Below are 21898 nucleotides of genomic sequence, written 5' to 3' on the forward strand. Positions count from 1 at the left end.
TGTGAAGTGAAAGATGGACACGGCTCTCATTACAGGACCCAGACTTTCTGCGCTAAGCTGCATCGCTCACAAATAGGAGTGCAAATGGGAACACATTAAAGGATGAAAAGTGCACAAATCTGCAAGACACAAATCTGCAGGCATGCAGGTGTGGTCTCAGGTACTTACCCCCATAGTGAGAGAGAGCTGCTCTGCAGTTCTGGTCAGGTTGTAATTCTGTGCTTCAAGTCTTTTACACTGACTGTGAAGAACCTGCCTTTCTATACTCCATTCTGCACAAAGAGAAACACACAGAAACCACAGATGAGGGAAAGTGATGTCCATTCAAATACATGTTACACACAAACAACCTTGACTTGACTTAACTATCAACTGTTAGTCCAAATTGAACAACAGAGAAAAATGACTTCTGCACTCATTTGGCGTCCTAAAACAAGAAATTTGCATCTTGTTACTCTTACAAGAATCAAAATGCTCAAAAATAATAGACTCTAACCAACAACACTGACACCATATATGCCTGCACAGCGTCTGTGAAACTGAGTTGGACCTCAGTGAGCAATGCTGAATAAATGGACCCACTGTTGAACCAGACTGGACATCACAGTTCTTTGATAACCACATTTAAGGGATTCTTACTAGAAATGTTTATGTTATATTAAAAAACATTGGCCAATATCTTGTTATCTGGCTTTTAATTATTAAATGCAGTCACAGTTTTGGGCTACATACATAAAATTTAAGACTGACTCACCATCCACATACTCCTGGTAGGCCTCAAAAATAGCTTCAATACCCTGCCACTTCTTTGGAGCCTCTTCTATTTCCGCCTCCTCATCCTCCTCTTCCTGGCCAGACTCTTCCTCGTCCTCATCCGACAGGTTTTCCGGCGCTCCTGGAGTGTGCCTGCTGGCTACAGGGAAATGGAAGTGATGGCCGTTGATGTGTGGATGCTGAGGGGCATGGTTAAGATGTGAACTTTTCAGCTGAGAGATGCTGTGAGGCAACAAGCGGTCAGCCTTCATGCCCGCCTCAGGGACACAATTCGAGACTCCTTTGAAGAAAAGAGTGAGAGACAAAAAGGTAATGTCAGTCTCTGAGGCCATTTTTAGTACAATATTTCAGAAAGAGCCAGTATGGTTAATGATTGTATATGCTATTGCATTATAACACCACTAGGGGGCAGAATAATCATTTTCAATTTCACAATCAAGTCTAATGGTCATGCACCAACGCAATGAGCGTCTAACCTTTGTTCTGTAGTGTGTTTTGTGTGGACTGCAGCACGGCCTGGTGGAAGTGCTGAGCAAAGGCCTCAGGTGTGAACCTCTCAAGGGGCCGATTCCGTCCATTCCGCACGGGACTGGGCTCCTTTTTCTGGGGAGAAGCGACAACGTCGTTCTGGAGGCCTGGGAGGTTCCTGTTTGGCTGAGCCTCCATGAATTCGGCCTGTTCATGATGAAGGGCCAAGGGCGGAGGGATGTGAGCCACGTGGGTGTCCATGGAGGGTTTGAACGTGTTGTTATGGAGGAGATGTTTAGGTTTGTGTAGGTAGGGAGGGGAGGGGCTGGGAGAGTCTGGGTACGGATGTCCATTTGATTGACATGGCAGAGGGGCTGATGAGGAGTCACCTAAAAATAAATTGGTACAGCTCCTTAGAAAGAGTTATTGCAACTTTAGGCATATAAAGGTGTGTGTGTGTGTGTGTGTGTGTGTGTGTGTGTGTGTGTGTGTGTGTGTGTGTGTGTGTGTGTGGGTGTGTGTATCTCACCAGTTGAGGGAGCAGGAGGACTGCTGCATGGAGGTAAAGGATTATATCTGAGTGTGTCTAACGTCACAGTCTTCCTCTGAATGGCCCTCAGCAGCTCCTCTGTCCTCTCCTTATCTACAGAGGAAAAGACAGAATGAGAACACCTGTCATTCATCTTTGAAAAAACGGACTTAAAATATTGACTTAAGCTAGGAACTGACAGAAAAAGGTCAGCAAATCGGCGAAGAGGAGGAAATGTTCAGTACAACACCATCACAGACTGTGGCCACAGAAATTAAAGTTTAATGCTAGGTCATTTTTTTCAGTTTCTGCCACCTTTTCTACAAAAAACATACAGTGTTTTTTTTTAGCGTATTGATGATGTTGACGAAGATGTTTGTCGAGATTCTATGTCCCTATTTATCCAGAAGCTGATTATGGCTGTTTACAGTGAACTAGGGTGTCTTGCAATGCTGACAGATCAGAAACTGTGTCTGGTAACAGAAAATTAAAAAGAAAAAAAAAAGTAAAATATATTCACCATTAATGATTATCTTATTAGCATGCAGATTAGTAGCATAATGACCCTTTATTAATCCTTATAAAGCACTTATCAAGCCTTATTCTGCATGAATATATTCAACAGCTATGAAGTTTTCCCTCAATAACCTCCAAGTTCCTGCTTGCTAGTTGGAAGGAAGGAAGTTGTTGTACATGAATTACAATCTTAATAACTTAACCCTTAATAACTCTACCTCCCACAATAAGGCATTGATAAATATATGCTACTAATATGCATGCTAATAAGCAACTAGTTAATGGGGATTGTGTGTACCTTAATATTAAATGTGACTGAAATTTGAGAGGGAGCAAAATGAGCTGCTGATTATGCACCAGTGTCTCTCTGAGGAAGTAATTAGCGATAAAAGCTAAACGATAGTTTCTGTGCAAATGCTAATTTAAAATCCATTTTTTAACAAATTTTTTGTCTCGTTTATGTTCTTTTCATCAGATTGTTTTTTTAATGAATTGGTAAAAGATTTTTAGAATTAAGAAAAGAAACAGGCAAATTCGCAGATTTTTAAAAATAAGTAATGGAAAAATAATGAGCACGACGTTTAACAACACTGAGTTCTAAACCTATGAAAGCCGTGTTTGTCGCATGCTTACTGTATTATTGACATTATTATTTGTTACAAAAACTACTATATAACTTTATATTACAAACTTTCTCTATTTAAATATTAAATATTGCTCATTCTTAAAATATGCATATCTACAGTTTTACACAAAAAATACACTAGTTGAATAATTTCTGAAAAGAATTCATACATTTTTAACTGATAGTATATTTTGACAGGCCATAGATTCAAATATACTCTTGCTGGAGAAAGTAGAAAATCTTCTCCAGATGCACCTTAACTTTATTCTCTTCTCACCCCTCCTACAGCCTTGGTAAATAATAAAACAAAGAGAGAAACTTCAAGCTGTTTTTTTCCCACAAGGAATCACCCGAACAAGTGTGAAGAGAGCAGAGTAGCACGTAGGATGTTTGTGTGTGGATATTTAACAGGTTGTTACCTCTCCTCTGCTGTGGGCTGACATGAGAGAGGTTGAACATAAGGAGGAAGTCCTTTTTCTCCTCCAGTTCGGGGGTGCTGTCCATCTGCTCGGCAGAGTACGGGGTAGTTAAGGGAGTTGTAGGTGTTGAAGGTGAAGAGGCTTTTCTCTTGCCCCGCGCAGCTGGCGGAGAGAGGCTGCGCTCTCTCATCATCCTCCTCCTCTTCCTCCTCTTCCTTGCCAGAAGCTCATCGCGATGGGCCAGGGTGGTTAGACCACACACATGCAGGAATTCTACTTTCTTTGGAGACAGAAATTTGGGCAGTCGTATATCGCTCTAACAAACATTTTCAAACCTTGTGTGTATGTATGAAGTGTGTGTATGTTCGTGCACCTCCACGGATGTGTCCAGTTTGAGTGGGGGCTGTTCTGTCACTCTCCTCAAGTGTGCTTTCACCTCCTCCTCGTCACTCTCATCATATGACTCATCCAGGTCATAGTAATAACCTGGTAAGAGGAGGACAAGAGAGAAATTATCTTTCATCAGAAAGAAATTGCAAGCCTTCGGGTTAGTTTTAATGGCACAAGCAACCACTCGTCTGCCGGCCACTTCCCCTCCTGCTCATAAATCCCCTCTCTTTCCACCACCGTGCTCACCTCCTTCTCTGGCCTCCCTCCTCCTCTTCTCCTCCAGGTCGAGCTTGCTGAGCAGCCGGCGGTGCTGTTGGAGAACTTCGTCATACACCAGCATGCTGTCAGGCGGCTGACTATGCCGCTCCCTCATTGGAGATGGAGAGGCTGCCTGGCACTGCCTCCCAAGGTCAGGAGGCACGCAGGGCCTCTGGTGGAGGTTGTTGATGTGATGCCGGTGATAGAGGCTCTGGATGGCTCTGTCCTGCTCTGCCTTGTTCCAGGAACCAGCCTCTTGTAAACTAGCTCCCCTCAATGTGGCGTACCTCTCTGTGCCTTCTGCTCTCCTCCTGCTTGCGTCTTCCAGTTTCTCCCCCCAGCTCAGCGGGGGTCTGTCGGCTCTGGTCAGTCCCGGAGGTGGCCGACTCGGTGCCGTAGGAGGGTTGAGTTTTCTGCGGGAGTCTGCGGGGGTGTCGATGAGGGCGGCTGGGTTCCACAGTGTAGTCGGAGGCGCAGAGGGATGATGGGGGCCTTTCGGGGAGATAAGGGGAGGCGGAGCACCAAGGCAGGGAGGTACATCTTTGCTGCCTGGGTTGTGATGGACTGAACTATTTCTGTTTTGGAAAATAAAAAAACAAAATTAAAATTACATTTAGATTCAAAGTCTCACCACAGTGAGTGACACTGCAGGAGGATAAATCATTTTCTAAAGCTAATTCTTTTGGCGTCATCACCTGTGGCTCTCTTTCCGCGGCTCCACCCCTTTCCCAGGTGACCTGAGGCCCATCTCCAGCGGACCTTCCCTCTCCTGTCCTTGCCCTCGTTGTCGTGTTAACCATGCTGCCTCGCTCACCCTCTGTGTCATCATGGCAGCTGCCAGAGCTCCATGGATCCCCCCAGCAGCAGCAGCAGCAGCAGCAGCAGCAGCAGCAGCATGATGCTTCCCCAGGTGAGAAGGCACCAGGCTGGGCACTGGGTGTGGGACAGACCCCCTGGAGGAGTGAAGACCAGGCTGCAGGGACAGAGCTTTGGGTGCGGGGAAACCTGGGTGCTCTGAGTCCTTGGTTTTATCTGTAGAAGTTTGGAAAGCATGAATTATTAGTCTGTGAAGAACAGCAACACATCTTCAACTTTTTTAATATTACAAGATTTATTAGAACATCATTCAGCATCTTACACTTTTGACAAGATGATGGATTACCAATAAAAGTTGAACTCAAAGTTTTTTTTAAATGTGCATGCTGTGTCACATAGGTTGCTTCAAAATAACGTTTTATTTAATTTCAATACATCCATCCATCCATCCATTTTCTATGCCGCTTATCCCTTTCGGGGTCGCGGGGAATTTCAATACATACACTTTGTATATTTTCTTATAATACATAATGAAACCAAACAGACCCGGCTGTGCCATATTTCAGGTCTAAAAGTAGAGGCAGGATTCTTCATGGAAAGCTGTAAGAGCCAAGCATTTAAGGGCATTTCCTGTGTCTGCAAGACCAACTGCTGTACAGTCTTGTCTTAATCATTCACAATAGTGTGTTTGTCAATCTGGTACAAGAAAAAAACTCAAGATGCACATTATCCAATATTCAAGGTTCGTGTGTGGCACACTCCATACACTGAGCCACCATGGTGAAGGTCACATGGTCTTTGTACACAGAAGTGTTCAACATTTAGGAAACATGAGCGGGTTCAGCAACTTTCTGGAGATTAGATTATGAGATATCTTGCTCACAGAGTTGACATTTTGTCCAGTGGGTGACACCAGAGGAACGCTCTGGAAAGCAGGTTTCAAGTTACATTAAAATTTGCCCAAAAGATTTTCACATTTTCTTGCTTCTTTTCTTCTTTTCTAGCTTACAAATTAAAATTCTGGCATAATGGCAGTGCCAGAATATGTGATTGTCCTTTGGGGGGCATAAATATCCATACCAAATTTCATGCCAATCTGGCCAGAACATGTCAAGATATCTGGGTTTGGACCAAAGTGTTGGACAGACACATTTTTTAACCAACAATGTTCAACCCTACAGTGGCAGAACAAAGAGCTTAAGACTTTCAACTATTAAAACATTTGTGAGGATCAAAATGATTTAAAAGCCATTCTAAATTTCTAAATTTGATTCCCATTGAGTAACAATCTATTATTGAGAACACCTCATGTGGGTGACTGAACAGAAATCAGCACTTTGTCCGTATTTAGAACACCTTTTGTCTTGTTGTGTTTCTGGCCTTGACCACGAGGTCAGTAGGTGGCGATAAAATCTACATCAACCATCGACAAATAGCAGAAGAGAAGAGCATTCTGAGCATGCGTGGCGAGTTTATTTCCCTTGGTGGTTCTGACTTAAAAACACAAACAACAGCAGCAAATGATTTATTTGTAGTTATTTAATATTTTTCTCGCTCCTAGCCAAGCGGTGCGACCCAAACGCAAACTAACCAGCAGTCCACCATTGTGGTTGGTTCAGACACTCATTACACGAAGCAGCAATGAGCATGTGTGAATGTTTTACATGCACACACAGATACAGAGAAAGTGGAGTTTTGAAAAATGTACACTGAGAAGGCATTTAAAAAAAAAATCTATTATAGTGACCTAAAACTCGGTGTGTGAACAAGAGGCCCAAACACAGAGGAAAATGTTTGTCTTGTAAAATATCCATATGCGTGTGGTCAAGGCCTCCGCCAGCGGAGTCTCCCCACACTGTACTGTTCGCTCTTTTTTATTGATTTACTGAATAAACTTAAAATGAGCTTTATCCTTGTTGCAACGCACAGAATGCCAATACAAGCAGTTTGGGTATCTGGTCGTGTTCGTGCTTGTACGTGTGCACACAGACATGAGTGTGAGTGGCGCGTGTGCGTGTAGGTACCCAGTCTGTTCGGGGTCAGCCTCTCCCCTGGCCTGGCCCTGTCCTCTGGTGGTGCCCTCCGAGCCTGCAGCTCAGCCAGGTAGTGGCTCTCCGCCGCTCTGACCATCTGCTGCTGTCTCTCCCTCTGCCTCTCCTTCTGTCTGTCCAGCTCCCTCTCCCGCTCTCTCCCCCTCTCCTCCTCCCTCTCTCTCTCCCTCTCGCGCTCCCGCTCTCGTTCCAGGCCTGCCTCCCGCTCCCTTTCTTTCTCTCGTTCACGCTCTTGCTGTCTCTCTCGCTGGCGGAGCTCATTCTCCATCTGCAGCCTGTGGGGGAGGTTGACAAGTATGCACACACACACATACACACAAAGGGGAGAAGGTGAGAGATGCAACACCCAACATGAGGCAGATATTAACCACACACTGGTGAACCTCACACAAACATTTCTGCTCAAACATACACACGCGCGCAGAAACACACAGAAATATGCACACACGCACTCTCCACTTACCATGAGGAAAATAATCCATACACAGCATGACTGAGCAAGAGCAGATGAACACTTAATAGGTATCCACAGGAAAAGGACGCACGCGCGCACACACACACACACACACAAAACAGAACACATTCGCCAGCGATCAATATCGCACAAAAAAACCTACAGGATACGTTGGAGCCATTACAGAACCAGACGATAAATATCATCCATTTCAAACACAAACATTTCCCCCGTGTATTATGCCACAGGGAAACAATGTGTATTGTGAAACTGAGAAAGGAGCTCAAAGTACTGGAAGAAAATGGAGAAAAAGAAAGAGAGGGGGTAAAGAAAGACTTCCCTTTGTGCATGTGTGTGAGATTTTGTGCGTGAACTGGCTTGCATATGTTTGTGTATGGGTGTGCAGTGTGTGTGTATGTATGTGTGTGAAGGGCAGTGTGTGTGTGATGAGTGTATAGGAGGCACTGTGGGGTGTGTGCTAAAAATATCACACACTCAGCAACCTGTGCCTACCCTGCAGAGAGAGATTACACAGGCCTGCAGACAGAGGAGAGAGAGAGAGAGAGAGAGAGAGAGAGAGAGAGAGAGAGAGAGAGAGAGAGAAAAGAAAAAAGAAAGTGCATGTATGCATGTGTGCATATGTGTGTGTGTGTGTGTGTGTGTGTGTGTGTGTGTGTGTGTGTGTGTGTGTTACCTCTCAGCTAGCGCTGTGTGGTTTAGTTCTCCAGGGTAGCGGCCTCCAGGCAGGTGCAAGTGGAGGGCAGAGGGATGCAGAGGAGGGAAGGCACCCCCTGCAGGCACAGAGTAGAACTGCGACCGCAGCGCAGAAAGACACAGAGACTCCTCCATCCTGTGACAGACAGACAGACGGACAGAGACAAACCAGTCAAAGATGGAAAAGATGGTGTGTTTATAGCTGGTTGTCTTGTCAGAACAGCATCTTTTAGCATTTGTATCCTAATGTTCCCAAAGTTCCCCTTAGATTTCCCCTTAAAAACTTGGATAAAATTGGTTGGATAAAATATGCTGTTTAACATCACACATATTGTAAGTGATATATTCCATCTACTTGTTCCAGTACTTCATTTAAACTACACAATACTGGTAATGAGAAAAATATTCAAACCAAATAAAGCTGCACCTTTCAATCAAATGGAAACTTCATTAGAATTCAAACAAGAATTCTGTGGGTGTCTCGATAACTGATACGGGTATCTGATAGGTTAATGACCAAGAGTTTAAGGTGGTGTAGTTACCTTGGTAAGGACAGCGGGTGGTGCAGGTAGGCAGGATGATAGTAAGCAGCGGCAGCTGCAGCGTGGGCAGCAGCAGCAGGGTCCAGACTCAGGGGTAGAGAGGTCAGCCGGAGGTCATCTGAGGTGGCGAAGGGCCGGAGCGCTCTCAGGTACTCCTCTGGGACGGCTCCTGAGGGAACCACAGGGTGCATCTGCCCAGGCAAACTGCACAAGAAGCGCACACAGCATCAATCAAACAATGCTGCATCAAATGGGTCCTGAAGATTTTTAGAGGTCACAGTCAAAAACTCTCCAGCTATGGCTGTGTGTTGGACTTACCTAAGGCTCTGTAATCTGGGGTCTTGCATGACAGAGTTTGGGGTGAGGCCAAAGGGGTGAGCCAAGTGGTGAGGTGAAGGGGTGGGTGGAGTCCTTTTATCCTGCTGTGACTGGGTGTTTTCGGCACCCACCCTGTGTCCCTGAACACTCGGCTCTACCTGACAGGGAGACAAGCAGACAGACAGTGTGAGAGCAGACATTACTATGCATATCCCCGGGCTTTGAGTGTGTGCTAGATTGAAACTGAGCAGGAAAAAGTTCAGGAAAATGAACCTCCCACCTCCCCTGAGCTGCACCCAGAGGCTCCTCTCCGCAGAGTGGAAAAGTGGGTCTGATATGTCATAACAGGTCCAGATCAAAGAGGAAAGATGATCCAAATATCTGGCCAACTGCTCTCCCCTTCATCGCTCACTGTCTCCCCGTCTCAGAGCTTCCCACTCAGAGGATTCATCACCACAAACTTGCATTTGATCCTCGATTGATTATAGCAAAATTCCAACCTTCAAATCACCACCATGACAAAAGCAGACATGGAAAAACCAAAACCCCAAATTACAAAAGGATGTGTCCCCAACTTGTAAGGAAATTTACAGTAAACAGTGACACAGTTGGCAAGGATGAAAACCATGTGACTGCGTTCTTGGGCCTGGATCACTCCAAGTTTGGTTAATATGTCATGTGTCACTGTACTCACTCTCAAAACATTTCAACTGAAGAGGGGAAAAGCCAAAAGATTATTTAAAACAACACCAAGAGTCCACATCCATGTGGGGCTGCTTTGAGCTTCTTCACATGTCAACGTCAGAGTGCCAGTTCTGTTTGTAAACAAAAGTTTTTTGGCGCCGCGTCCGCCATTTTTGTAGCTTCACGGAGGGAAGAGGAAAATGAGAAAACAGAGGTAGAGGGCAAATATCTCAATCCAAGGTAATATACCCTTGTTTTTTCACTTGCTTTAAGCGTTAGTTATCTCAATAAGACATTATAATTTCTTACTGAGATTTAATTACTGGCTCTGTGTCACTTGACACTTGAAACTAGAATTTCCAGAATTAGAAAGCCGTTTGATCAACACTGAAAAGTACAAAACTGCTTTCTGGAAGTCTTTGTATTCAGACAAATGTACAAATGTAAATGCAGTCTGACTTTTAGGATAATGGTTGAGAGTTTTTTTTGCAGTGTATAGAGACTGTTTTTTAGAAAAATCCTGTGCAGTATACCTTTAATTGTAACATAGTTTTGACATCATAATGGAGAAAGCCATTGTTGACCCTGATTTTTTTCAGTATAAAGGAGAAATGGCTGACAGGAAATCTCTGACGACAGTACTTTTTGAAGAAAGAGACATACTATGATGTGACAAATCGCGTTGCTACAGCAACAGAGGTCAGACAGACCAAAGATAAACCACAACCAAATGACCTCTACCAGGCAACACCCGATCTGCTACCTTAGCTTTGTACAACACTTCCTTTCAGTGAAATATCTGCACTTTGAATACGTTTGAATAGTTTTGAATGCATCACTCATGGAAAGCAGATTCAAACCAGTGATGAATCCTCTCTCTCTCTCTCTCTCTCTCTCTCTCTCTCTCTCTCTCTATCTCTCTCTATCTCTCTCTCTCTCTCTCTGTCTGTCTCTCTCTCTCTCTCTCTCTCTCTCTCTATCTCTCTCTCTTTCTATCATTCAGTAATCTCCACTAATTTAAAAGGAGGAGGGGAGACACGGGCAGGGTCTGGAGAGCAGCCATCGCATTCCTTGACCTCTGATCCTGCAGACAGCCAACGGCCTTCACAGATGCGGCAATAAACACACACAAACAGTCTGTTTCTTCCGCTAAAATTGTCCTGTCCTCTGCCTTTCTCTGTTCCAGGACAAGCTGCACACAGCAAGGACAAATACCGAGTCTAGGCGAAGCCACAGAGCCCTCACTCTGTCGCTCTCCTGCTCATTCTTACTCTGCCGCCCCTCATTTCTTAACATCCTATTCTCTACTTTCCTGCCTCCCTCCCTCCTTCTCTCTCTCTGAATGTCTGAATGGGAGCCCCGGGCAGGCAGAGCCACAGAGTGGTCTTTGTGAAGGGGGAGAAAGGCAGCTCTGATCCAGGGGGAAGTGGCTACCGTGGGGGCTAACCCTTGCATTGTGTGAGGGGCCTGGTTCCTCACCCCACCTTAAATTCACTCACACATCCACAAGCAAACACATCCACAGACACACACACACACACACTCACGCACGGGTCCCTCTTCACATCCTAAGCCTTTTGTGGTGAGGGGTCAAGTACACACACACACACACACACACACACACACACACACACACACACACAAACACTGCAGGAAGCTGAACACAATAGGTGCCAGTCTCTGCAGCCTCCAGTGTTTCTTTACAAACCCTTCATGTGTTACTGAAAAAGACATGGACTGATTAGCGAGAGGAAGGGGGGGTTAGGCAGAGGGGTGAAAGAATGAAAATGAAAGAATGAGACAAGACAGAGACAGAGAGAGTGGGGGGAGATAGGAAGAAAGAAATGGAGGGATGGCTGGTTTTGACAGTTTGATGTTGACAAGCACGGGGACTATTTCTTTAATGGAGGGAGCAGCAACAAGAAGCATAAAGGAGACGGAAAGAGACAGACGACTCATCTGTGCTGAGAGAAAGCACGAGACAGAGAGAGAAAGGAAAAACCAACAAGACGAGGCAACAAACAGTACAGACACACAGAGCAAAGGACGGCGCATGTCTCAAACTTTGACGGTTTGACAAACGATACATGTTACCTGTCGTCCGTCGGCCCTCCACAGGCCGTTGCTGATCTTGGTGGGGGCAATGGTGACAACTGGAGGGGTGCCGGGGATATTGTGGCCCCTGGTCTGGCCCAGGAGGGGCCCTAATGAGCCCCGCTTAGGTGTAGTGACCGGCGAGCTGTGGCTGGTGGCTGGGGAAGAGACTGGAGACGACTCACCGCTGACGGCAGAACCTGAGGCGGGGAGAGATGATAGAGGGAGAGGCAGGAATAAACTGGAGCTATCAGACAGCTCATCAGATTAAAAAGATTTCGGGATCAAACAATCCCCCCGTGACATAATACAGATGGTACACGTAAAAGAAAAAGTAACTTTTCTGTCAGTGTGCTGGCCTGCGACGAAGTAAACAGTGATTCAATCATTTTGATGAAAAGCATTCTGGCAAGACGTGACAGAAATAAAGAAAAGTGTAAAAAGATACACAGGGTAGAAAAGATGAGGAAATTGGTATGAGATGAAAGTGTGTGTGTGTGTGTGTGTGTGTGTGTGTGTGTGGCGCCGACGACAAAAAGGCAAAAATCAAATATGGAGAGAGCGAAAGAAGGATGTCATAAATGCAGGTGTTAAAAAGAGGCTGGGGTGCGACGCAGCGAAGGGGCGAAGGTGTTAAATGTGATTAAGAGAGAGTGTGTGTGTGCTGTCTGTAGCTCTCACTCGACCATTACTCTATTAGTGTAACACTCACTAATCAGCAGACACACACACAGAAACACAAACACATTCAGAGATGCTAAGAAGGAGGAAATAATGAGATGGAGAGAAGGTGGAAACAAATGAGCTCATGTAGAGCCTTAAGGTAGAGAAAGAGCCACAGGGAGAGAGGGGGAGAGAGGGAGGGAGGGGGAGAGAGGGAGAGAGGGAGAGAGAGAGAGAGAGAGAGAGAGAGAGAGAGAGAGAGAGCTTGTTATAATTGACTGTAATTAGATTCTCATTATTAGGAGATGAATGGAAATGGATGAAGGAAGAGGCAGAGAGGGAGAGGTCAGAGTAGGTCAGCTCTTATTCAACACCTTCATTAGGACACCAATGAGCTGAATGGACACACACACACACACACACACACACACACTCACACACTCTCCAAAGACTTACAGGCAGTAAAACATTTCACATCAATCCACAAAACACAACCTTGGCCTGTGAAAAGTGTGTTGCAATACACAGTCTGATTTTTTTTTTCTTTTTTCATTAATGCCTCGTTCACACCTTAAAGGGATAGGTTGACATTTTGGGAAATGCACTCCTTTGCTTTTTGACGGAGAGTTAGATGAGATGATTGACACCATCTCATGTCTGGGAAATAAATATGAAGTTACAGCCAGCTGCTTGTTAGCTTAGCTTAGCATCAAGAGTGAAAACAGCTAGTCTGGCCAGCACCTCTGAAGCTCACTGGTGAACAAGCTGTATCTTGTGTGTAAAAATGACAAAGTGCAGTTTTGCAGGGGCATAAGCCCTTCCTCTTTTTGAAAAGGAAGTAAGCCCACAGTGTTGAACTACTCCTTTCCTTTTGTTTCTGCAGCTCAGTTCCTTGGTGTAGAGGTGCCAGAAACAATGAAAACATGCAGATACATTAAAGGATGCTGAACAAGCCCAACAGCAGCAGGAGAGGAGGGTATTTTTGGGTGTGACCAACAAAGAGTCTGCTGTGCCTGTGTGTGTTCAGGACCATGTTAGGTCTTAGGGCCCGGAGCTGCTGGAGCTCTGGGTTATAAAGAGGTTAGGCGGCCGCTCACCTCTGGGATCCTCAGCCTGTTTGGCCAGTTTACGCAGGGCAGCAGCGAATCCAGAATTTGCAGATTGGGCAACTGCGTTCCCATTGGTTAGTGGGCTGAGGGGACTGACAGTAGCCGTGGTGCGAGTTGCCGTGGAGATCATTCCTAATGATGGTGATTTATTGGACTCATGGTTCATACCTGAGGAGGAGAGTGGGAAGAATTGTGTGAGGAGCTTTGATATATGCCACAATGTTTACTGTTTGTTATCTAAAGAAAAGTCGGACCAGCTCACAGAAGAGTGTGATTCTTTTTCCAACCGAGGAATTTGGTTTCCACCTCTTTCTAAAACGAAGACAATATAGCTCAGTCACTTTTTGAACACAGTGGGTCACTCACTTATCTTGAACAAATGAAACTCATCATACACAAGTGCTCAAAGCGAATGGACAAGTGTGTGTGCGTGTGCATGTGTCTGCCTTTGTGTCTGGACATCATAGTGAGTGCATACGCGTGGGTCCGCTCCACTACAGACAGAGTGGAGGGAGTAGAGCTGTGTCAAATAGAGCGGTGACCCTAATAGCAAATCACACACATGAGTGCACACGTGTCCATTTCCTCAAGGGAACTAGTCAACACATCTTAAGAAACTCGGGAGTGTCTACACACAAACATTATTAAGTATCACTGCAGTTTTACACCCTCGCACAGATGCAAGCATGCACACACACTCAGCAAACACACACACACACACACACACACACACACACACACACACACACACACACACACACACACACACACACACACACACACACACACAGATAACTAGTAGCCCCATCAATCTGCTGTGGACACACTTAGAGCTGGTTAGAGTAACCTTTGTCTTCACCCTCTACCCTCTTACTGACCCACTAATGTTAATTACAGCTGGAATTAGCCAGCAGCCCCCCTGCCCACTGCAGCAACGACCTCATTACCACCACAACACACACACCTTTCAAACACGCACGCACACACACACGCACACACACATACACACCACAGGAAGAGCAAACAAACAGCCGAAGCAGTAAACACACTCATGAAAAATTCATGCGTGCACATCGAACACCATTACTGGATGTTCTGCTCATCATGAGGATGATTTTGAAGAAAGAATGAAAGGATCTCAAGAGTTTGTTCATTGAAAGTATTATAAATCGTATATTCGCAGATTAGATGTCTACCATCGGCCTGCCAGCTTTCACACGTGTGAGCAAAAACAGGCGGAGGAAGCTGTCCAGCAATAAACAGAGTGGGAGAAGGAGATATATGAGGGGGGGGGTGAGGCAGAGAAAATGAACAAGAGCCAAATCTCAACAAAGTAAAGTGAACATGAAGCGGAGGCCGACAGAGGTTGCTGTGTGACACCGCGGAGACCTTCACAGAATCGGATCGGCGCATTTCTTCCGCACGTTCTGGAAATTTACCATTAGACTTCAACATCATCAAAGTTTTGAGAAAAGCCATCCCAGCGGGTGAAAAGCCTCCTTTCATCGGTGTATTACAAGCTGCCCCGAAAGCAACACACACACACATAACCTGTCGACCTACATCTGACTGCTCTGAATGCAAGTCTAATGTGTGTAATGTGTACAATTAACATGCAGCTTCTGACATGCATGAGAGGGTCCACAACATGTAGGCTTGTCTCTAATGCTCACTGTTCTTTTCTTTTCTTGTACACTTAGAATTTCTTTCCTTTTCTTTTCCTCTTTATTCACTGCTCTCCTTTTTGTTTCCAGATACACGTATGCATTTGCATGTCGTGCCAAAAGAGCAAATTAAAATTGAGACAAACAGAAAGGGAAACAGAAATGAAGAGAGTAAAAGCTCAGATCCTGACAGGCTGTGTGTGGTGCGTGTGTGTGTGTGTGTGTGTGTGTGTGTGTGTGTGTGTGTGTGTGTGTGTGTGTGTGCATGCGTGCGCACATCTATATCTCTGTCTCTGCTGAGCCCAGCAGTCAAGGGAGAGATGATAAGACAGTTTCTATCGACTCTTTCTCTCCGTCCCTCCCTCCCTCCCTCCCTCCCTCCCTCCCTCCCTCCCTCCCTCCTCTGTACTCACTCTCTCTTCCTTCCCGTCTCCCCTCTCTCCCCTCTCTCTCCTCTCTCTTTCCCTCTCTCCTCTCTCGTTTATCAGCATACTGGAGCTTATTTAACAAAAGCCAACACACATAATCTCCTCTCTGTTTCTTGCTTTCTTTCTTCCTTTTTTCTGAAATCTTTTCTCACAGGCTATTTCCTCTGATATGTATCCGTGTCATTCACAAACACATACTAACATATGCATGTGCACATAATTCAAACATGCAAACAGACACACTCACCCTCCCGCTCACTGTTCTCCTCCTGCTCGTCGTCTTTCTGCTCCTCTGTGAGACTCTTTCTCTCTCTCCCTCTCAGCCTTGCAGCTGCTACGTGGTCACGTGACCTCTTTTCTATCCACTAGCCCCCCCCTCCTTCCCGTCTCCATCCACCGCCCCCCTCCTCCTTCTTCCCCTCCCTCCCCATCTATCACCCTCTCCATCCCACCTCCTCCTCCTCTCTTCTCCCTTCTCTGTCACTCTTTTTATCTTCTCATTTTCTCTCCTTAGCTGTCCCTTCACTCTCTCTCTCTCTCTCTCTCTCTCTCAAACTGTGCTCTCTGTCATTTTCTTTTCTCTCTTCATTCTTCATCCCTCCTCCTTTTGGCTCGCACTCTCATGAGAGTGGAGGGTGGTGGTGTTGGTTGGGGGGGTGGAGGGTTGGGGGGGTGAGTAGAAGGAGGAGGAGGAGGAGGGTTTATGGTGATGACGGGGAGGGTGGGTGTATGGTTTTATCTGTGTGTGTGTGTGTGTGTGTGTGTGTGTGTGTGTGTGTGTGTGTGTGTGTGTGTGTGTGTGTGTGTGTTTATGTGTGTGTGTTAACTCTCCATCCATCACTCTGTCTCTCTGCTAGTCAGCTCTGTCTACTTTGGGGACAGGGGTGAGGTGGGGGAAGGGAGGTATCTGACAGTGACCTTTCACCCTTCACCTCTGACCTCTTAGCCCCGGACAGCAGGGAGTTGCAGAGTGAAACACACAACAGTCCTAAAAACAAATTAAGACATTTAACTCCCTTTAGGGATCTTTTTTAGAGGTGGTGACTGAATGAATAAATACAACTAAAAGGCCTTGCTAGCATCCCCCTGCGGCGAGACAACTTTGCTATTCATATCATTACTGGGGTCAAAAAAATGACGTTTGGGCTGAGGATGGGCCAGTGGAAGGCTATGTTGGTGTTATCCTCTGTATGGTGGCCATTGTAGGACATGTCCGACTCAGGCTCTATATCAGCTGACTTCACTGCTAGTATTAGCATGCTAACACGATTATAGTTATCCTGTTACAAACCACCTAACATACTGACTTTACTACAAACATGCTCAGATGGCTTCAAAAACATTTAGCATGTTAGCACTAATCTCAAACAACAGCTAATGACGTGTTCTGACTGAATGAGGCAAATGCAATGCAAGTTTAAAATGTTTCAGGCTTTAATTGAGGAAAAACAATTAAAGCCTGGAGAAAGAACTGTCATTGATTCAAAACTTAGCAGAGTCCCTGGTAAGTTTGGAAATCAGTCTGAGCTGTCAAACAATCGCATTCAGTCACACTTCACTCACACAAGGTCAGGGTGTATGTTAGCTAGCTAACAGCTACAGCCGGTGACTGCATACAGCTGGGACATTGGCTGCTTAAACACTTGAATTTCGACAAATGAAACATGGGGCAATACTTAGTTTTACATAATACCAAAGACGATTAGCTCTCCATTGTCAGTCTCAGCTGACTGTAGACACCGTCATGCTAAAGCACTTCCAGTTAGCGCACCAGTGATTAATATGTAACAGCGCACACTATAATACATACTAAGATTCAGCTTGTTTGCATTAATCTATTATTAGTTTGAGGCCACACCTCAAACTAATAATAAAACTACACCCTGCTTTGCCAGAAACAGAATTTACGCCCAGGTGTGACCCCATTCATCCACTCACAAACACACCTTCATACACAATCACACTCTGATGTAAGTGATATAGGACATGTTGAGGCCCGTGTCTTTGACACCTTTTTTTGTGTCTCCCGCTCTCTCTTTCACTTTCACTCTCTCACTAACACACACACACAAAAACAGGCAAACACCCACTACACAGGGGGACTGTGAGGGTAGCGGGGGTCTGTTCTGCCCCGTCAGCCCATTAAAAAGTACAATGTCTGTGTGTGTGTGTGTGTGTGTGTGTGTGTGTGTGTGTGTGTGTGTGTGTGTGTGTGTGTGTGTGTGTGTAAGTTGGGATGGGTCATTAAGATGGAAGAAGAGGTTGTAACACACTACCTACTCATTAACCCTCATCACATTGGCATGTCTGAGTGTGTGTGTTCCTGTGTCGGCTACTATGTTAACACTTAGACATTAAATTGACTATGCTCGTTTGTGACCAATAATGACTGTACACACACACACACACACACACACACATTCTCTTAACACAAAATATGCTCAATTTAAGTTTTAAGACATTATTATTTGGACTCCTACAGCTGATACCAATCTCAAGAACAACTACTGTTGTTAGAATAGCTGGCAGACTTTTTCAAATTCCTCTGACAAGCGTGCGCGTGCACACACACACACACACACACACACACACACACACACACACACACACACACACACATGCACACACATACAGAAAGAAAGAGAGAGAGTGACAGAGCAAGAGCGACAGAGAAAGAAAGAAAGAAAGAAAGAAAGAAAGAAAGAAAGAAAGAAAGAAAGAAAGTGAGGGAAAGGAAAAGTAGCCAAATGTTTTACAGCCTCTTAAACTTGTCTGTAATAGCAGTCAGAGTGGCGTCAACACAGCAGTCTCCAGGGTTACTCCAGGGGCTGCTAAATGGCTTTACTAGCTCCAGTCACTCTGCAGCTCGCACAGAAACACTTAACACTTCCTTACAATCCATAAACAACGAACACACTCTCCCACATCGGCATCTCACACGCTCACGAACACAGAAATAGGCACGCAAATGACTATAAACGTCAGAAAAATGACACAAGACAGAACAATGACATCATCCAAAACACACATATATGTCGGCCGTCTGTGTGAATGCATGCAAAGACTGGCACATACACAGCTAGCTGACTCAGGACTCAGGCATTGTGTGTCACAAAACGTATGCATGTGACCCCTGGGGACCAAACAGCCAGCGCGCATTTATAGTTCTGGGATAAATGGAGCAGAAAAACCACATACTGTAATAACCAACACCTCAAGCAAAAAAAGAAAGCAAGAAAAAGGAAACCAGGAAGCAACATCCAAAGACGATCTGCAGCAAAGAATTAGGAGCACACAGCAGGAAAAGAAACAACGGAGAAAGTATAGGAAGTGCAGCTGTCATTACTCTGTTTTATATTAAACAGTGTGTCCGCTAGAGCAGAGCCATGTTTACTGTGCAATCATAACAGAGTGGAGGTGTTAGTGAAAGGTCTATAAATTATCACCGCCATAGCTTAGAGCAGAAATGTGGGCTGTCGGCAGAGACAGGACAGCTATATTGGAAAAGCTCTTCTTCTGTTCTCCTCTCTCCTCCCTTGGACTCGGGCCTCGTGGCTGCAGAGCCCTTTTGCTCTTTCGGTGACCCCTTCTCCTTTTCTCTAATCAGTGTACTTGTCTACAAGCATCTTGTCGCTGTCTGTCAGATACAGAAAGAAGATATAAACGGGGGCCGTTTTGGAAGCCTTACACTTTCATCTGCCCGCCTTATCATTTCTTTGCCTTGTCATTTCCTCCTCGCTATCTCTTCTCCTACCACTCACTCGACAGCCTCTCCCATCACGTTGGCTACAGTTCTGTTTTTCCCCTCTGTGTCATCGATCTCTTCTGCAGCGTGTGGCTCAGTCTCGCCTCCCTGATACGGAGATGATGCAAAAAGATAAAACAATCCGAGGCAAACCAATCTTACTCTGCCTCAGTTTGTTTCGGCGCCTGGCTGCGTCTGACTCTTGCCCGTAGGATTCTGTGTTTGTGTGTTTTCAGCGTTGGTGGTGGGAGTGTATACAGAGGGTCGTGTCAGACAGTTGACAGCCACAGTTCCTCCTCTTCTGGCCCGAGGCCGACTCTGCTCACCAGGTGCCGACACCGCGGTGGCTAGACTTCAACCATCTGAACAAACACGAGGGGGGAGAGCACACGCAGACACACTCTGGTTGCACAAAGGTGTATGAAGACAAAACAGACTAACAGATGCACATAGACCGGCCTGACGGCCTGCTGCTGTGCAAAGTGCAGAGTGTAACCGAAGTGTGTGCTGTGAACGACGACCTCCAAAGCAAGAAGCAGGTTTTATGGATTGTTTCCTCATTTACTATCAGTGTATAGATCAGGAGCAACGAGAAAAGCAGCCTTGGCAGTTGATTTATTCCTGTCATCACCTCTGTCCTCCGTGCCAGCGTGCTTTGCCGACTTGTGTGTCTGATGTTGATCCTTGTGACTGAAACATGTGCCTGTTACTCCTGGAATACAATCATTTGCTTTGTGTCATCCACCTCTTGCTTTTCTCAGCATGTGGAAGACTGTGCGGATTATTCTAGACTTCAGTATAATAAATCCTTAACATCCAGGAATTACATTTAATATCACAAGAAAATACCGGTCAGTCTCACACTATACAATGTAGGACAGAACAGGACTGTTCAATAGGATACTGTAGTAAAGGGTGCAACTAATAACCATTTTCATTGATGATTACTTGGATTATTTTCTAATGGGCTGAAGAGGCCCTTTGTTGTGACACTGTTGTCTGTTAGAGATAAATACATGCTTTATAGTCATCGCATATTAAACACAATGGAAACTGGTTTGGCAACAATCCATTCCACTTAATGTACTAAATTCGTAAGTAAAATAGCATATAAGTGAACGTAAGTTGCGCGAATGTGTTAGCAGCAGCAGCAGCAGCAGCAGCAGCAGCTGGGTAGTGGGGATGAAGATCATGTGATGTGAAGCTCCCCCTGGCTACTAAATGATCCCTTTGCTTTGATCATTTACTCAAATGCTCTTCCCATGGTCAAAAAAGCTGTCTTTTCTCAGTTAGTTGATTAATTGATTGGTCTACTGAACATCAGAACATCATGTTTATGACAGTTTCCCAGTTTGTGAGGTGACAAGTTAGGTTGTCTCTTAGGTTGTCAGTCCAAAACCAATTTACAATGATATGAAACTCAGAAAAGCAGCAAACACTCAAATTTGAGAGTTTGGAACTAGAAAATGCTTTTTCTCATACGAATGACCTTAAGTTTAATAAAATATCAAAATAGTTGCCGTCGTTTTCTGTCGATCTGAAGTTTCAGCTCTGATATTAAAACCACAGGAGGAAAAAAGTCCCATAAAGTACGATCAGGAAATTAGATACACACCACTGATCAGCCTACAAACAGCAAACTCTGAAGGAACATTACGCTGATTATTTTTTTTCTTAACTTTCAACAATTTGTTTACCAATAAATGTAATATAACATTAGCATCATTTGTAGCTCTCTAACGAGAAAAAAAAAACAGAAAACAAAAAAAAAAAAACTCCGAGGTGAATCTGAAGCCATGGAGTGCTGGAGCTTATCTATATGAGAAGGAGGTAATTAAAGAGATTGGAGGTTTACTCAGTAACCCCTGCTGAGCAGCTGGTCTACGGCAGGTCAGGAGCAGCACATGGCGCATGGAGTATGTGTGTGTGTGTGTGTGTGTGTGTGTGTGTGTGTGTGTGTGTATGTGTGTTGAACTCCACCTGCGGGCTGTGTACACACACAAAAGCGACGTGATCCGCTTGACTGCTGCTAATGCGCCCAGCGGCATCTATCTCAGCCAAACAATACAGTCGCTGTTAAAGGTCCCGGATTAAAGAGCGACTCCTCTAACTCCCTTGGGTGCTGTGTGACAAGCCATCATAAGGAAGAGGATGGGTGACACACCGCCGTGTTTCAGGTTGGTCTTCCTGTCCGTTAAGTTTATCGGGAGCAAACGGGAGCGGTGTTTGATCACCGACAAGTTTGACAGGAAAGATAACATAACAAGGAACCACAAACACCCTCAGCAACCTCACCTTCTGCGGCTGCGTCAAGACAGTTACAATTACCAGCACGAGGCAGGAAAAGAGGGATTCTAACTTCAAAATAAAAGCATGCAATGTCCCTAACATGGATGAATATAACCTAAAAAGCAGAAGAATTTGAATCATCGAATTTTCATTGTGCTTAAATGATCGAGGCATAACTGTTTTTTTTTCCTCAAGTCGCTCCGCTGCACGCTCATAACGCTTTATTTTGAAAGTCACCAGAAGCTGATATCCTCTACTGTCTTCACACTGTCCGTCAAGCTGAACCAGTTTGTCTGATTACATATTGCCTACCGATTTAATCACACACTGCACACTTTGAGTTTACTG

General features: G+C 45.1%; 1 protein-coding gene across 3 annotated transcripts in view; it reads right to left on the reverse strand.

Moving 5' to 3' along the window:
* Positions 1-21898, reverse strand: part of LOC139337089 (genetic suppressor element 1-like) — a 38462-nt gene that overhangs the window by 1937 nt on the left and 14627 nt on the right. For 2 of the 3 annotated variants that reach the window (XM_070971454.1, XM_070971456.1), the window contains exons 2-15: positions 13413-13592; positions 11653-11852; positions 8875-9032; positions 8557-8760; positions 7995-8150; positions 6820-7121; positions 4675-5011; positions 3968-4554; positions 3705-3817; positions 3332-3611; positions 1772-1885; positions 1251-1631; positions 755-1054; positions 169-272 (exon numbers count right to left, since the gene is read on the reverse strand). In XM_070971454.1, the coding sequence (XP_070827555.1) occupies positions 169-272; positions 755-1054; positions 1251-1631; positions 1772-1885; positions 3332-3611; positions 3705-3817; positions 3968-4554; positions 4675-5011; positions 6820-7121; positions 7995-8150; positions 8557-8760; positions 8875-9032; positions 11653-11852; positions 13413-13592 (3416 nt within the window). Of the gene's footprint in view, positions 1-168; positions 273-754; positions 1055-1250; positions 1632-1771; positions 1886-3331; positions 3612-3704; positions 3818-3967; positions 4555-4674; positions 5012-6819; positions 7122-7994; positions 8151-8556; positions 8761-8874; positions 9033-11652; positions 11853-13412; positions 13593-15763; positions 15812-21898 lie in introns of those variants that run through there. The other variant, XM_070971455.1, reaches the window with a different exon arrangement.

The sequence above is a fragment of the Chaetodon trifascialis genome, chromosome 10 (assembly GCF_039877785.1).
Source record: "Chaetodon trifascialis isolate fChaTrf1 chromosome 10, fChaTrf1.hap1, whole genome shotgun sequence".
In the NCBI taxonomy this organism is placed as follows: domain Eukaryota; kingdom Metazoa; phylum Chordata; class Actinopteri; order Chaetodontiformes; family Chaetodontidae; genus Chaetodon; species Chaetodon trifascialis.